This window comes from Salvelinus alpinus, chromosome 3 (genome assembly GCF_045679555.1).
Source record: "Salvelinus alpinus chromosome 3, SLU_Salpinus.1, whole genome shotgun sequence".
In the NCBI taxonomy this organism is placed as follows: domain Eukaryota; kingdom Metazoa; phylum Chordata; class Actinopteri; order Salmoniformes; family Salmonidae; genus Salvelinus; species Salvelinus alpinus.
Window position 1 is genome coordinate 104,339,493 of NC_092088.1, and position 17,885 is coordinate 104,357,377.

General features: G+C 45.7%; 1 protein-coding gene across 1 annotated transcript in view; it reads left to right on the forward strand.

Annotated features, from left to right (window-relative positions):
* The window catches only part of LOC139569896 (ryanodine receptor 2-like), a gene marked incomplete at its 5' end in the record, with an annotated part of 288,568 nt that overhangs the window by 124,373 nt on the left and 146,310 nt on the right, over positions 1-17,885 (forward strand). The window contains 3 exons of the mRNA XM_071391220.1: positions 930-1,042; positions 3,726-3,840; positions 4,472-4,632. Coding sequence (XP_071247321.1) covers positions 930-1,042; positions 3,726-3,840; positions 4,472-4,632 — 389 coding nt within the window. The remainder of the gene's footprint in view (positions 1-929; positions 1,043-3,725; positions 3,841-4,471; positions 4,633-17,885) is intronic.

The following is a 17,885-nucleotide window of genomic DNA, read 5'->3' on the forward strand; positions in this document are numbered from 1 at the left end:
TTCTTCAAAAGTCTCATGGATTGTAGGCCTACATTGAACACCACACATTGGCTGCTACTGTAGGCTGAATGACAGAACAGCTATTTCCATGTTAAAATATTATGGGATGCATTTTCTCCATTGTTTTTGATGGTAGGACACTCTGGTAGGCCACTCTGGTAGGCCACTCTGGTAGACCTCTCTGGTAAGCCTCTCTGGTAGGCCTCTCTGGTAGGCCTCTCTGGTAGGCCTCTCTGGTGGCCTCTCTGGTAGGCCTCTCTGGTAGGCCTCTCTGGTAGGCCTCTCTGGTAAGCCTCTCTGGTAAGCCTCTCTGGTAGGCCTCTCTGGTAGGCCTCTCTGGTAGGCCTCTCTGGTAGGCCTCTCTGGTGGCCTCTCTGGTAGGCCTCTCTGGTGGCCTCTCTGGTAGGCCTCTCTGGTAGGCCTCTCTGGTAGGCCTCTCTGGTGGCCTCTCTGGTAGGCCTCTCTGGTAGTCCTCTCCGGTAAGCCTCTCTGGTAAGCCTCTCTGGTAGGCCTCTTTGGTAGGCCTCTCTGGTGGCCTCTCTGGTAGGCCTCTCTGGTAGGCCTCTCTGGTAGGCCTCTCTGGTAGGCCTCTCTGGTAGGCCTCTCTGGTAGGCCACTATGGTAGGCCTCTCTGGTAGGCCTCTCTGGTAGGCCTCTCTGGTAGGCCCACATTATGATCAAATATCCACAGTAGCGTGATTGGCCACTGAGGCTATACCCGCTTTAATTAGCTGTTTTAACTGTGTTCACAGTAAACGCACGGCGGACGTTCCACAGAAAATTCAACAACGTTCAAGTTTGCGCTCATCAGACCTGAAATTTGCTCACTGACGAAAAACATTAAGAGAGGGAACATTTCTCTAGCAAAGTACCTTTCTTTTGTAGTTGTAATGTTTTCTATGTCCCAGTTTGTTCCCTCTTCTCCTCAGGTGTTGACGAAGTCTGCCCACTGCACCCTGGACTCCAGCCTGGACAAGGAGAAGGACCAGTTCAACAACCACAAAGACTACAACCAGGAGAAACCCTCCAAGTTAAAGCAGAGGTCTGGAGATTATAGTTAGGACCCCTGACAACACAGACCAGGGGGTTCCCCCCCTGACAACACAGACCAGGGGGTTCCCCCCCTGACAACACAGACCAGGGGGTTCCCCCCCTGACAACACAGACCAGGGGGTTCCCCCCCTGACAACACAGACCAGGGGGTTCCCCCCCTGACAACACAGACCAGGGGGTTCCCCCCCTGACAACACAGACCAGGGAAAACTCTGGGTCCTAGTTGTAGTCTACCACCTCCCTGTCCCTGTCCTTGGTCTCTCTGTAATACAGCTGTATGTCAACCATGCTGTACCAAAGATGGACAAGAGGAGTCTGTATTAGAGTCTAATGCAGGGCCTCAATACCACTGCTATAGTTCAACTACATGTCTCAGCTATATTAACACCATATATATATATATATACACAGTGTTGAAGTAAGCTCATATAGTCTGTATTAGAGTCGAATGCAGGGCCTCAATACCACTGCTATAGTTCAACTACATGTCTCAGCTATATTAACACCATATATACAGTGGGGAGAACAAGTATTTGATACACTGCCGATTTTGCAGGTTTTCCTACTTACAAAGCATGTAGAGGTCTGTCATTTTTATCATACGTACACTTCAACTGTGAGAGAAGGAATCTAAAACAAAAATCCAGAAAATCACATTGTATGATTTTTAAGTAATTAATTTGCATTTTATTGCATGACATAAGTATTTGATACATCAGAAAAGCAGAACTGAATATTTGGTACAGAAACCTTAGTTTGCAATTACAGAGATCATACGTTTCCTGTAGTTCTTGACCAGGTTTGCACACACTGCAGCAGGGATTTTGGCCCACTCCTCCATACAGACCTTCTCCAGATCCTTCAGGTTTCGGGGCTGTCGCTGGGCAATACGGACTTTCGGCTCCCTCCAAAGATTTTCTATTGGGTTCAGGTCTGGAGACTGGCTAGGCCACTCCAGGACCTTGAGATGCTTCTTACGGAGCCACTCCTTAGTTGCCCTGGCTGTGTGTTTCGGGTCGTTGTCATGCTGGAAGACCCAGCCACGACCCATCTTCAATGCTCTTACTGAGGGAAGGAGGTTGTTGGTCAAGATCTCGCGATACATGGCCCCATCCATCCTCCCTTCAATACGGTGCAGTCGTCCTGTCCCCTTTGCAGAAAAGCATCCCCAAAGAATGATGTTTCCACCTCCATGCTTCACGGTTGGGATGGTGTTCTTGGGGTTGTACTCATCCTTCTATTCCTCCAAACACGGCGAGTGGAGTTTAGAGCAAAAAGCTCTATTTTTGTCTCATCAGACCACATGACCTTCTCCCATTCCTCCTCTGGATCATCCAGATGGTCATTGGCAAACTTCAGACGGGCCTGGACATGCGTTGGCTTGAGCAGGGGGACCTTGCGTGCGCTGCAGGATTTTAATCCATGACGGCGTAGTGTGTTACTAATGGTTTTCTTTGAGACTGTGGTCCCAGCTCTCTTCAGGTCATTGACCAGGTCCTGCCGTGTAGTTCTGGCCTGATCCCTCACCTTCCTCATGATCATTGATGCCCCACGAGGTGATATCTTGCATGGAGCCCCAGTCCGAGGGTGATTGACCGTCATCTTGAACTTCTTCCATTTTCTAATAATTGCGCCAACAGTTGTTGCCTTCTCACCAAGCTGCTTGCCTATTGTCCTGTAGCTCGTCCCAGCCTTGTGCAGGTCTACAATTTTATCCCTGATGTCCTTACACAGCTCTCTGGTCTTGGCCATTGTGGAGAGGTTGGAGTCTGTTTGATTGAGCGTGTGGACAGGTGTCTTTTATACAGGTAACGAGTTCAAACAGGTGCAGTTAATACAGGTAATGAGTGGAGAACAGGAGGGCTTCTTAAAGAAAAACTAACAGGTCTGTGAGAGTCGGAATTCTTACTGGTTGGTAGGTGATCAAATACTTATGTCATGCAATAAAATGCAAATTAATTACTTAAAAATCATACAATGTGATTTTCTGGATTTTTGTTTTAGATTCCGTCTCTCACAGTTGAAGTTTACCTATGATAAAAATTACAGACCTCTACATGCTTTGTAAGTAGGAAAACCTGCAAAATCGGCAGTGTATCAAATACTTGTTCTCCCCACTGTATATATATACACAGTGTTGAAGGAAGCTCATATATTCTGCATTAGGCTCCGTCTCTTGCTGTCGGCAGGTTTGGGGTCAATTCCATTTCAATTCCAATTTATTTCCCATTCCATTTATCTTCCAATGCTTTTCAATTAGGATTTACATTTGGTTTTACCAAATTAACATTTGGTTTACTTTCTGAATGGACTGGAATTTAAATGGAATTGACCCCAACACTGGCTGTGTTCTGCTGTCTTTCTCTCACTCTCACTATCTCTCTCTCTGTCTCTCTCTCTCACTCTCTCTCTCTCTCTCTCTCTCACTCTGTCTCTCGCTCTCTGTCTCTCTGTCTCTGTCTATCTCTCTCTCTCTGTCTCTCTGTGTCTCTCTGTCTCTCTCTCTCTGTCTATCTCTCTGTCTCTGTCTGTCTCTCTGTCTCTCTCTGTGTGTCTGTCTCTCTCTGTGTGTCTGTCTCTCTGTGTATCTGTCTCTCTCTGTGTATCTGTGTCTCTGTGTGTCAAGTTCAGGTTGTTTTCAGCGTTGTAGTTATGTCTCTCTGTGTGTTTAGATTCATGTTGAAGAGGACCAAGACAGAGTTTAGCAGCAGTACCTCTTCAGCCCGTCTATCAGAGGAGGCGTTAGCTGACAGGGATGACCTGGACTTCTTCATGCAGACTTCTACTGTAAGAACATGTTGGATTGTCTCTGTTTGACACTAGATACAGTATTTACACATCACCTGAATGATGTCTTCCCGTGCTTATAACACAGACCGTTGATAGACAGCCATGTTTTGGTGCATTGTGTAATAGTCAGTCAAAAGTAGCATGTCGTTACGATGTATTGGCCAATTCCAATGTACTACATATTTAATTACATGAAAAACAAGTGTCCTCATCCTCTCCAGTCCAACTACTACTGGTTGTATATTTGTGTTGGTATTAACCTTTTATAACCCTTTATAAACCTTTATAACCCTATATTACCCCCATATAACCCTATTTAACCCTTTATGGCCCTTTATAACCTTACATAACACTTTATAACCATATTTATCTCTTTATAACCCTTTATAACCTTATATAACCCTTTATAACTCTTAATAACCGTTTATAACCATATTTAACCCTTTATAACTGTTTATAACCACATTTAACCCTTTATATCCCTTTATAACCCTATTTAACCCTATATAACCCTTTATAACAATATATAACCCGGGTATAACCCTATATAACCCGTTATATGTTAATATAACCTGATATAACCCTACATAACCCATTATAACCCTATATGTGCATGGTCTCTCCCCAGTACTACTACTCAGTGAGGATCTTCCCAGGTCAGGAGCCCAGCAGTGTGTGGGTTGGCTGGGTGACCTCTGACTTCCACCAGTACGACATGGCCTTCGACCTCGAAAAGGTCCGCACCGTCACCGTAACCCTGGGAGACGAGAAGGGCAAAGTTCACGAGAGGTCAGATATCTGGGGGGTCTTGGGGTCAAACTAAGGACACATGCACGCACGTCTCACACACAAACACACACACACACACACACACACACACACACACACACACACACACACACACACACACACACACACACACACACACACACACACACACACACACACACACGCACACAGTCTGTGGGTCAGACTCAGACTAGTAACTACTGTCTCTGTCTCTGTCTATAGCATCAAGTGTAGTAAATACTGTCTCTGTTTCTGTCTATAGCATCAAGTGTAGTAAATACTGTCTCTGTCTCTGTCTATAGCATCAAGCGTGGTAACTACTGTCTCTGTCTATAGCATCAAGCGTAGTAACTACTGTCTCTGTCTCTGTCTATAGCATCAGGCGTAGTAACTGCTGTCTCTGTCTATAGCATCAAGCGTAGTAACTACTGTCTCTGTCTATAACATCAAGCATAGTAACTACTGTCTCTGTCTCTAGCATCAAGCGTGGTAACTACTGTCTCTGTCTATAGCATCAAGCGTAGTAACTACTGTCTCTGTCTCTGTCTATAGCATCAAGCGTAGTAACTACTGTCTCTGTCTCTGTCTATAGCATCAAGCGTAGTAACTACTGTCTCTGTCTATAACATCAAGCGTAGTAACTACTGTCTCTGTCTATAGCATCAAGCGTAGTAACTACTGTCTCTGTCTATAGCATCAAGCGTAGTAACTACTGTCTCTGTCTATAACATCAAGCGTAGTAACTACTGTCTCTGTCTATAGCATCAAGCGTAGTAACTACTGTCTCTGTCTATAGCATCAAGCGTAGTGACTACTGTCTCTGTCTCTGTCTATAGCATCAAGCGTAGTAACTACTGTCTCTGTCTATAGCATCAAGCGTAGTAACTACTGTCTCTGTCTCTGTCTATAGCATCAAGCGTAGTAACTACTGTCTCTGTCTATAACATCAAGCGTAGTAACTACTGTCTCTGTCTATAGCATCAAGCGTAGTAACTACTGTCTCTGTCTATAGCATCAAGCGCTGTAACTACTGTCTCTGTCTATAGCATCAAGCGTAGTAACTACTGTCTCTGTCTATAGCATCAAGCGTAGTAACTACTGTCTCTGTCTCTGTCTATAGCATCAAGCGTAGTAACTACTGTCTCTGTCTATAGCATCAATCGTAGTAACTACTGTCTCTGTCTATAGCATCAATCGTAGTAACTACTGTCTCTGTCTCTGTCTATAGCATCAAGCGTAGTAACTACTGTCTCTGTCTATAGCATCAATCGTAGTAACTACTGTCTCTGTCTATAGCATCAAGCGTAGTAACTACTGTCTCTGTCTATAGCATCAAGCGTAGTAACTACTGTCTCTGTCTCTGTCTATAGCATCAAGTGTAATAACTACTGTCTCTGTCTATAGCATCAAGTGTAGTAACTACTGTCTCTGTTTCTGTCTATAGCATCAAGCGTAGTAACTACTGTCTCTGTCTATAGCATCAAGCGTAGTAACTACTGTCTCTGTCTATAGAATCAAGCGTAGTAACTACTGTCGCTGTCTATAACATCAAGCGTAGTAACTACTGTCTCTGTCTCTGTCTATAACATCAAGCGTAGTAACTACTGTCTCTGTCTATAGCATCAAGCGTAGTAACTGCTGTCTCTGTCTCTGTCTATAACATCAAGCGTAGTAACTACTGTCTCTGTCTATAGCATCAAGCGTAGTAACTACTGTCTCTGTCTATAGCATCAAGCGTAGTAACTACTGTCTCTGTCTATAGCATCAAGCGTAGTAACTACTGTCTCTGTCTCTGTCTATAGCATCAAGCGTAGTAACTACTGTCTCTGTCTATAACATCAAGCGTAGTAACTACTGTCTCTGTCTATAGCATCAAGCGTAGTAACTACTGTCTCTGTCTATAACATCAAGCGTAGTAACTACTGTCTCTGTCTCTGTCTATAGCATCAAGCGTAGTAACTACTGTCTCTGTCTATAGCATCAAGCGTAGTAACTACTGTCTCTGTCTATAGCATCAAGCGTAGTAACTACTGTCTCTGTCTCTGTCTATAGCATCAAGCGTAGTAACTACTGTCTCTGTCTATAGCATCAAGCGTAGTAACTACTGTCTCTGTCTCTGTCTATAGCATCAAGCGTGGTAACTACTGTCTCTGTCTCTGTCTATAGCATCAAGCGTAGTAACTGCTGTCTCTGTCTATAGCATCAAGCGTAGTAACTACTGTCTCTGTCTCTGTCTATAGCATCAAGCGTAGTAACTACTGTCTCTGTCTATAGCATCAAGCGTAGTAACTACTGTCTCTGTCTATAGCATCAAGCGTAGTAACTACTGTCTCTGTCTATAGCATGAAGTGTAGTAACTACTGTCTCTGTCTCTGTCTATAGCATCAAGCGTAGTAACTACTGTCTCTGTCTATAGCATCAAGCGTAGTAACTACTGTCTCTGTCTCTGTCTATAGCATCAAGCGTAGTAACTACTGTCTCTGTCTATAGCATCAAGCGTAGTAACTACTGTCTCTGTCTATAGCATGAAGTGTAGTAACTACTGTCTCTGTCTCTGTCTATAGCATCAAGCGTAGTAACTACTGTCTCTGTCTATAACATCAAGCGTAGTAACTACTGTCTCTGTCTATAGCATCAAGCGTAGTAACTACTGTCTCTGTCTATAGCATCAAGCGTAGTAACTACTGTCTCTGTCTATAGCATCAAGCGTAGTAACTACTGTCTCTGTCTCTGTCTATAGCATCAAGCGTAGTAACTACTGTCTCTGTCTATAGCATCAAGCGTAGTAACTACTGTCTCTGTCTCTGTCTATAGCATCAAGCGTAGTGACTACTGTCTCTGTCTCTGTCTATAGCATCAAGCGTAGTAACTACTGTCTCTGTCTATAGCATCAAGCGTAGTAACTACTGTCTCTGTCTATAGCATCAAGCGTAGTAACTACTGTCTCTGTCTATAGCATCAAGCGTAGTAACTACTGTCTCTGTCTACAACATCAAGCGTAGTAACTACTGTCTCTGTCTATAGCATCAAGCGTAGTAACTACTGTCTCTGTCTCTAGCATCAAGCGTAGTAACTACTGTCTCTGTCTATAGCATCAAGCGTAGTAACTACTGTCTCTGTCTATAACATCAAGCGTAGTAACTACTGTCTCTGTCTCTAGCATCAAGCGTAGTAACTACTGTCTCTGTCTATAGCATCAAGCGTAGTAACTACTGTCTCTGTCTATAACATCAAGCGTAGTAACTACTGTCTCTGTCTATAGCATCAAGCGTAGTAACTACTGTCTCTGTCTATAGCATCAAGCGTAGTAACTACTGTCTCTGTCTATAGCATCAAGCGTAGTAACTACTGTCTCTGTCTATAGCATCAAGCGTAGTAACTACTGTCTCTGTCTATAGCATCAAGCGTAGTAACTACTGTCTCTGTCTATAGCATCAAGCGTAGTAACTACTGTCTCTGTCTCTGTCTATAGCAAATCAAATCAAATCAAATCAAATTTTATTAGTCACATACACATGGTTAGCAGATGTTAATGCGAGTGTAGCGAAATGCTTGTGCTTCTAGTTCCGACAATGCAGTAATAACCAACAAGTAATCTAACCTAACAATTCCACAACTACTACCTTACACACACACACAAGTGTAAAGGGATAAAGAATATGTACATAAAGATATATGAATGAGTGGTGGTACAGAACGGCATGGCAGATGCAGTAGATGGTATAGAGTACGGTATATACATATGAGATGAGTACTGTAGGGTATGTAAACATAAAGTGGCATAGTTTAAAGTGGCTAGTGGTACATGTATTACATAAAGATGGCAAGATGCAGTAGATGATATAGAGTACAGTATATACATATGAGATGGGTAATGTAGGGTATGTAAACATTATATTAAGTGGCATTGTTTAAAGTGGCTAGTGGTACATTTTTACATAATTTCCATCAATTCCCATTTTTAAAGTGGCTGGAGTTGAGTCAGTATGTTGGCAGCGGCCGCTAAATGTTAGTGGTGGCTGTTTAACAGTCTGATGGCCTTGAGATAGAAGCTGTTTTTCAGTCTCTCGGTCCCTGCTTTGATGCACCTGTACTGACCTCGCCTTCTGGATGATAGCGGGGTGAACAGGCAGTGGCTTGGGTGGTTGTTGTCCTTGATGATCTTTATGGCCTTCCTGTGACATCGGGTGGTGTAGGTGTCCTGGAGGGCAGGTAGTTTGCCCCCGGTGATGCGTTCTGCAGACCTCACTACCCTCTGGAGAGCCTTACGGTTGTGGGCGGAGCAGTTGCCGTACCAGGCGGTGATACAGCCCGACAGGATGCTCTCGATTGTGCATCTGTAGAAGTTTGTGAGTGCTTTTGGTGACAAGCCGAATTTCTTCAGCCTCCTGAGGTTGAAGAGGCGCTGCTGCGCCTTCTTCACAACGCTGTCTGTGTGGGTGGACCAATTCAGTTTGTCCGTGATGTGTACACCGAGGAACTTAAAACTTTCCACCTTCTCCACTACTGACCCGTTGATGTGGATAGGGGGGTGCTCCCTCTGCTGTTTCCTGAAGTCCACAATCATCTCCTTTGTTTTGTTGACGTTGAGTGTGAGGTTATTTTCCTGACACCACACTCCGAGGGCCCTCACCTCCTCCCTGTAGGCCGTCTCGTCGTTGTTGGTAATCAAGCCTACCACTGTAGTGTCATCCGCAAACTTGATGATTGAGTTGGAGGCGTGCATGGCCACGCAGTCGTGGGTGAACAGGGAGTACAGGAGAGGGCTCAGAACGCACCCTTGTGGGGCCCCAGTGTTGAGGATCAGCGGGGTGGAGATGTTGTTACCTACCCTCACCACCTGGGGGCGGCCCGTCAGGAAGTCCAGGACCCAGTTGCACAGGGCGGGGTCGAGACCCAGGGTCTCGAGCTTGATGACGAGTTTGGAGGGTACTATGGTGTTGAATGCTGAGCTGTAATCGATGAACAGCATTCTCACATGGGTATTCCTCTTGTCCAGATGGGTTAGGGCAGTGTGCAGTGTGGTTGCGATTGCGTCGTCTGTGGACCTATTGGGTCGGTAAGCAAATTGGAATGGGTCTAGGGTGTCCGGTAGGGTGGAGGTGATATGGTCCTTGACTAGTCTCTCAAAGCACTTCATGATGACGGAAGTGAGTGCTACGGGGCGGTAGTCGTTTAGCTCAGTTACCTTAGCTTTCTTGGGAACAGGAACAATGGTGGCCCTCTTGAAGCATGTGGGAACAGCAGACTGGGATAAGGATTGATTGAATATGTCCGTAAACACACCAGCCAGCTGGTCTGCGCATGCTCTGAGGACGCGGCTGGGAATGCCGTCTGGGCCTGCAGCCTTGCGAGGGTTAACACGTTTAAATGTTTTACTCACCTCGGCTGCAGTGAAGGAGAGCCCGCAGGTTTTGGTAGGGGGCCGTGTCAGTGGCACTGTATTGTCCTCAAAGCGGGCAAAAAAGTTGTTTAGCCTGTCTGGGAGCAAGACATCCTGGTCCGCGACGGGGCTGGTTTTCTTTTTGTAATCCGTGATTGACTGTAGACCCTGCCACATACCTCTTGTGTCTGAGCTGTTGAATTGCGACTCGATTTTGTCTCTGTACTGGGACTTAGCCTGTTTGATTGCCTTGCGGAGAGAATAGCTACACTGTTTGTATTCGGTCATGCTTCCGGTCACCTTGCCCTGGTTAAAAGCAGTGGTTCGCGCTTTCAGTTTCACGCGAATGCTGCCGTCAATCCACGGTTTCTGGTTTGGGAATGTTTTAATCGTTGCTGTGGGTACGACATCGTCAATGCACTTCCTAATGAACTCGCTCACCGAATCAGCATATTCGTCAATATTGTTGTTGGACGCGATGCGGAACATATTCCAATCCGCGTGATCGAAGCAGTCTTGAAGCGTGGATTCAGATTGGTCTCTGTCTCTGTCTATAGCATCAAGCGTAGTAACTACTGTCTCTGTCTATAACATCAAGCGTAGTAACTACTGTCTCTGTCTATAGCATCAAGCGTAGTAACTACTGTCTCTGTCTATAGCATCAAGCGTAGTAACTACTGTCTCTGTCTATAGCATCAAGCGTAGTAACTACTGTCTCTGTCTCTGTCTATAGCATCAAGCGTAGTAACTACTGTCTCTGTCTATAGCATCAAGCGTAGTAACTACTGTCTCTGTCTCTGTCTATAGCATCAAGCGTAGTAACTACTGTCTCTGTCTATAGCATCAAGCGTAGTGACTACTGTCTCTGTCTCTGTCTATAGCATCAAGCGTAGTAACTACTGTCTCTGTCTATAGCATCAAGCGTAGTAACTACTGTCTCTGTCTATAACATCAAGCGTAGTAACTACTGTCTCTGTCTCTAGCATCAAGCGTAGTAACTACTGTCTCTGTCTATAGCATCAAGCGTAGTAACTACTGTCTCTGTCTATAACATCAAGCGTAGTAACTACTGTCTCTGTCTATAGCATCAAGCGTAGTAACTACTGTCTCTGTCTATAGCATCAAGCGTAGTAACTACTGTCTCTGTCTATAGCATCAAGCGTAGTAACTACTGTCTCTGTCTATAGCATCAAGCGTAGTAACTACTGTCTCTGTCTATAGCATCAAGCGTAGTAACTACTGTCTCTGTCTATAGCATCAAGCGTAGTAACTACTGTCTCTGTCTCTGTCTATAGCAAATCAAATCAAATCAAATCAAATTTTATTAGTCACATACACATGGTTAGCAGATGTTAATGCGAGTGTAGCGAAATGCTTGTGCTTCTAGTTCCGACAATGCAGTAATAACCAACAAGTAATCTAACCTAACAATTCCACAACTACTACCTTACACACACACACAAGTGTAAAGGGATAAAGAATATGTACATAAAGATATATGAATGAGTGGTGGTACAGAACGGCATGGCAGATGCAGTAGATGGTATAGAGTACGGTATATACATATGAGATGAGTACTGTAGGGTATGTAAACATAAAGTGGCATAGTTTAAAGTGGCTAGTGGTACATGTATTACATAAAGATGGCAAGATGCAGTAGATGATATAGAGTACAGTATATACATATGAGATGGGTAATGTAGGGTATGTAAACATTATATTAAGTGGCATTGTTTAAAGTGGCTAGTGGTACATTTTTACATAATTTCCATCAATTCCCATTTTTAAAGTGGCTGGAGTTGAGTCAGTATGTTGGCAGCGGCCGCTAAATGTTAGTGGTGGCTGTTTAACAGTCTGATGGCCTTGAGATAGAAGCTGTTTTTCAGTCTCTCGGTCCCTGCTTTGATGCACCTGTACTGACCTCGCCTTCTGGATGATAGCGGGGTGAACAGGCAGTGGCTTGGGTGGTTGTTGTCCTTGATGATCTTTATGGCCTTCCTGTGACATCGGGTGGTGTAGGTGTCCTGGAGGGCAGGTAGTTTGCCCCCGGTGATGCGTTCTGCAGACCTCACTACCCTCTGGAGAGCCTTACGGTTGTGGGCGGAGCAGTTGCCGTACCAGGCGGTGATACAGCCCGACAGGATGCTCTCGATTGTGCATCTGTAGAAGTTTGTGAGTGCTTTTGGTGACAAGCCGAATTTCTTCAGCCTCCTGAGGTTGAAGAGGCGCTGCTGCGCCTTCTTCACAACGCTGTCTGTGTGGGTGGACCAATTCAGTTTGTCCGTGATGTGTACACCGAGGAACTTAAAACTTTCCACCTTCTCCACTACTGACCCGTTGATGTGGATAGGGGGGTGCTCCCTCTGCTGTTTCCTGAAGTCCACAATCATCTCCTTTGTTTTGTTGACGTTGAGTGTGAGGTTATTTTCCTGACACCACACTCCGAGGGCCCTCACCTCCTCCCTGTAGGCCGTCTCGTCGTTGTTGGTAATCAAGCCTACCACTGTAGTGTCATCCGCAAACTTGATGATTGAGTTGGAGGCGTGCATGGCCACGCAGTCGTGGGTGAACAGGGAGTACAGGAGAGGGCTCAGAACGCACCCTTGTGGGGCCCCAGTGTTGAGGATCAGCGGGGTGGAGATGTTGTTACCTACCCTCACCACCTGGGGGCGGCCCGTCAGGAAGTCCAGGACCCAGTTGCACAGGGCGGGGTCGAGACCCAGGGTCTCGAGCTTGATGACGAGTTTGGAGGGTACTATGGTGTTGAATGCTGAGCTGTAATCGATGAACAGCATTCTCACATGGGTATTCCTCTTGTCCAGATGGGTTAGGGCAGTGTGCAGTGTGGTTGCGATTGCGTCGTCTGTGGACCTATTGGGTCGGTAAGCAAATTGGAATGGGTCTAGGGTGTCCGGTAGGGTGGAGGTGATATGGTCCTTGACTAGTCTCTCAAAGCACTTCATGATGACGGAAGTGAGTGCTACGGGGCGGTAGTCGTTTAGCTCAGTTACCTTAGCTTTCTTGGGAACAGGAACAATGGTGGCCCTCTTGAAGCATGTGGGAACAGCAGACTGGGATAAGGATTGATTGAATATGTCCGTAAACACACCAGCCAGCTGGTCTGCGCATGCTCTGAGGACGCGGCTGGGAATGCCGTCTGGGCCTGCAGCCTTGCGAGGGTTAACACGTTTAAATGTTTTACTCACCTCGGCTGCAGTGAAGGAGAGCCCGCAGGTTTTGGTAGGGGGCCGTGTCAGTGGCACTGTATTGTCCTCAAAGCGGGCAAAAAAGTTGTTTAGCCTGTCTGGGAGCAAGACATCCTGGTCCGCGACGGGGCTGGTTTTCTTTTTGTAATCCGTGATTGACTGTAGACCCTGCCACATACCTCTTGTGTCTGAGCTGTTGAATTGCGACTCGATTTTGTCTCTGTACTGGGACTTAGCCTGTTTGATTGCCTTGCGGAGAGAATAGCTACACTGTTTGTATTCGGTCATGCTTCCGGTCACCTTGCCCTGGTTAAAAGCAGTGGTTCGCGCTTTCAGTTTCACGCGAATGCTGCCGTCAATCCACGGTTTCTGGTTTGGGAATGTTTTAATCGTTGCTGTGGGTACGACATCGTCAATGCACTTCCTAATGAACTCGCTCACCGAATCAGCATATTCGTCAATATTGTTGTTGGACGCGATGCGGAACATATTCCAATCCGCGTGATCGAAGCAGTCTTGAAGCGTGGATTCAGATTGGTCTCTGTCTCTGTCTATAGCATCAAGCGTAGTAACTACTGTCTCTGTCTATAACATCAAGCGTAGTAACTACTGTCTCTGTCTATAGCATCAAGCGTAGTAACTACTGTCTCTGTCTATAGCATCAAGCGTAGTAACTACTGTCTCTGTCTATAGCATCAAGCGTAGTAACTACTGTCTCTGTCTCTGTCTATAGCATCAAGCGTAGTAACTACTGTCTCTGTCTATAGCATCAAGCGTAGTAACTACTGTCTCTGTCTCTGTCTATAGCATCAAGCGTAGTAACTACTGTCTCTGTCTATAGCATCAAGCGTAGTGACTACTGTCTCTGTCTCTGTCTATAGCATCAAGCGTAGTAACTACTGTCTCTGTCTATAGCATCAAGCGTAGTAACTACTGTCTCTGTCTATAACATCAAGCGTAGTAACTACTGTCTCTGTCTCTAGCATCAAGCGTAGTAACTACTGTCTCTGTCTATAGCATCAAGCGTAGTAACTACTGTCTCTGTCTATAACATCAAGCGTAGTAACTACTGTCTCTGTCTATAGCATCAAGCGTAGTAACTACTGTCTCTGTCTATAGCATCAAGCGTAGTAACTACTGTCTCTGTCTATAGCATCAAGCGTAGTAACTACTGTCTCTGTCTATAGCATCAAGCGTAGTAACTACTGTCTCTGTCTATAGCATCAAGCGTAGTAACTACTGTCTCTGTCTATAGCATCAAGCGTAGTAACTACTGTCTCTGTCTCTGTCTATAGCAAATCAAATCAAATCAAATCAAATTTTATTAGTCACATACACATGGTTAGCAGATGTTAATGCGAGTGTAGCGAAATGCTTGTGCTTCTAGTTCCGACAATGCAGTAATAACCAACAAGTAATCTAACCTAACAATTCCACAACTACTACCTTACACACACACACAAGTGTAAAGGGATAAAGAATATGTACATAAAGATATATGAATGAGTGGTGGTACAGAACGGCATGGCAGATGCAGTAGATGGTATAGAGTACGGTATATACATATGAGATGAGTACTGTAGGGTATGTAAACATAAAGTGGCATAGTTTAAAGTGGCTAGTGGTACATGTATTACATAAAGATGGCAAGATGCAGTAGATGATATAGAGTACAGTATATACATATGAGATGGGTAATGTAGGGTATGTAAACATTATATTAAGTGGCATTGTTTAAAGTGGCTAGTGGTACATTTTTACATAATTTCCATCAATTCCCATTTTTAAAGTGGCTGGAGTTGAGTCAGTATGTTGGCAGCGGCCGCTAAATGTTAGTGGTGGCTGTTTAACAGTCTGATGGCCTTGAGATAGAAGCTGTTTTTCAGTCTCTCGGTCCCTGCTTTGATGCACCTGTACTGACCTCGCCTTCTGGATGATAGCGGGGTGAACAGGCAGTGGCTTGGGTGGTTGTTGTCCTTGATGATCTTTATGGCCTTCCTGTGACATCGGGTGGTGTAGGTGTCCTGGAGGGCAGGTAGTTTGCCCCCGGTGATGCGTTCTGCAGACCTCACTACCCTCTGGAGAGCCTTACGGTTGTGGGCGGAGCAGTTGCCGTACCAGGCGGTGATACAGCCCGACAGGATGCTCTCGATTGTGCATCTGTAGAAGTTTGTGAGTGCTTTTGGTGACAAGCCGAATTTCTTCAGCCTCCTGAGGTTGAAGAGGCGCTGCTGCGCCTTCTTCACAACGCTGTCTGTGTGGGTGGACCAATTCAGTTTGTCCGTGATGTGTACACCGAGGAACTTAAAACTTTCCACCTTCTCCACTACTGACCCGTTGATGTGGATAGGGGGGTGCTCCCTCTGCTGTTTCCTGAAGTCCACAATCATCTCCTTTGTTTTGTTGACGTTGAGTGTGAGGTTATTTTCCTGACACCACACTCCGAGGGCCCTCACCTCCTCCCTGTAGGCCGTCTCGTCGTTGTTGGTAATCAAGCCTACCACTGTAGTGTCATCCGCAAACTTGATGATTGAGTTGGAGGCGTGCATGGCCACGCAGTCGTGGGTGAACAGGGAGTACAGGAGAGGGCTCAGAACGCACCCTTGTGGGGCCCCAGTGTTGAGGATCAGCGGGGTGGAGATGTTGTTACCTACCCTCACCACCTGGGGGCGGCCCGTCAGGAAGTCCAGGACCCAGTTGCACAGGGCGGGGTCGAGACCCAGGGTCTCGAGCTTGATGACGAGTTTGGAGGGTACTATGGTGTTGAATGCTGAGCTGTAATCGATGAACAGCATTCTCACATGGGTATTCCTCTTGTCCAGATGGGTTAGGGCAGTGTGCAGTGTGGTTGCGATTGCGTCGTCTGTGGACCTATTGGGTCGGTAAGCAAATTGGAATGGGTCTAGGGTGTCCGGTAGGGTGGAGGTGATATGGTCCTTGACTAGTCTCTCAAAGCACTTCATGATGACGGAAGTGAGTGCTACGGGGCGGTAGTCGTTTAGCTCAGTTACCTTAGCTTTCTTGGGAACAGGAACAATGGTGGCCCTCTTGAAGCATGTGGGAACAGCAGACTGGGATAAGGATTGATTGAATATGTCCGTAAACACACCAGCCAGCTGGTCTGCGCATGCTCTGAGGACGCGGCTGGGAATGCCGTCTGGGCCTGCAGCCTTGCGAGGGTTAACACGTTTAAATGTTTTACTCACCTCGGCTGCAGTGAAGGAGAGCCCGCAGGTTTTGGTAGGGGGCCGTGTCAGTGGCACTGTATTGTCCTCAAAGCGGGCAAAAAAGTTGTTTAGCCTGTCTGGGAGCAAGACATCCTGGTCCGCGACGGGGCTGGTTTTCTTTTTGTAATCCGTGATTGACTGTAGACCCTGCCACATACCTCTTGTGTCTGAGCTGTTGAATTGCGACTCGATTTTGTCTCTGTACTGGGACTTAGCCTGTTTGATTGCCTTGCGGAGAGAATAGCTACACTGTTTGTATTCGGTCATGCTTCCGGTCACCTTGCCCTGGTTAAAAGCAGTGGTTCGCGCTTTCAGTTTCACGCGAATGCTGCCGTCAATCCACGGTTTCTGGTTTGGGAATGTTTTAATCGTTGCTGTGGGTACGACATCGTCAATGCACTTCCTAATGAACTCGCTCACCGAATCAGCATATTCGTCAATATTGTTGTTGGACGCGATGCGGAACATATTCCAATCCGCGTGATCGAAGCAGTCTTGAAGCGTGGATTCAGATTGGTCTCTGTCTCTGTCTATAGCATCAAGCGTAGTAACTACTGTCTCTGTCTATAACATCAAGCGTAGTAACTACTGTCTCTGTCTATAGCATCAAGCGTAGTAACTACTGTCTCTGTCTATAGCATCAAGCGTAGTAACTACTGTCTCTGTCTATAGCATCAAGCGTAGTAACTACTGTCTCTGTCTCTGTCTATAGCATCAAGCGTAGTAACTACTGTCTCTGTCTATAGCATGAAGCGTAGTAACTACTGTCTCTGTCTCTGTCTATAGCATCAAGCGTAGTAACTACTGTCTCTGTCTATAGCATCAAGCGTAGTGACTACTGTCTCTGTCTCTGTCTATAGCATCAAGCGTAGTAACTACTGTCTCTGTCTATAGCATCAAGCGTAGTAACTACTGTCTCTGTCTATAGCATCAAGCGTAGTAACTACTGTCTCTGTCTATAGCATCAAGCGTAGTAACTACTGTCTCTGTCTATAACATCAAGCGTAGTAACTACTGTCTCTGTCTATAGCATCAAGCGTAGTAACTACTGTCTCTGTCTATAGCATCAAGCGTAGTAACTACTGTCTCTGTCTATAGCATCAAGCGTAGTAACTACTGTCTCTGTCTATAGCATCAAGCGTAGTAACTACTGTCTCTGTCTATAGCATCAAGTGTAGTAACTACTGTCTCTGTCTCTGTCTATAGCATCAAGCGTAGTAACTACTGTCTCTGTCTATAGCATCAAGCATAGTAACTACTGTCTCTGTCTATAGCATCAAGCGTAGTAACTACTGTCTCTGTCTCTGTCTATAGCATCAAGCGTAGTAACTACTGTCTCTGTCTATAGCATCAAGCATAGTAACTATTGTCTCTGTCTCTGTCTATAACATCAAGCGTAGTAACTGCTGTCTCTGTCTCTGTCTATAGCATCAAGCG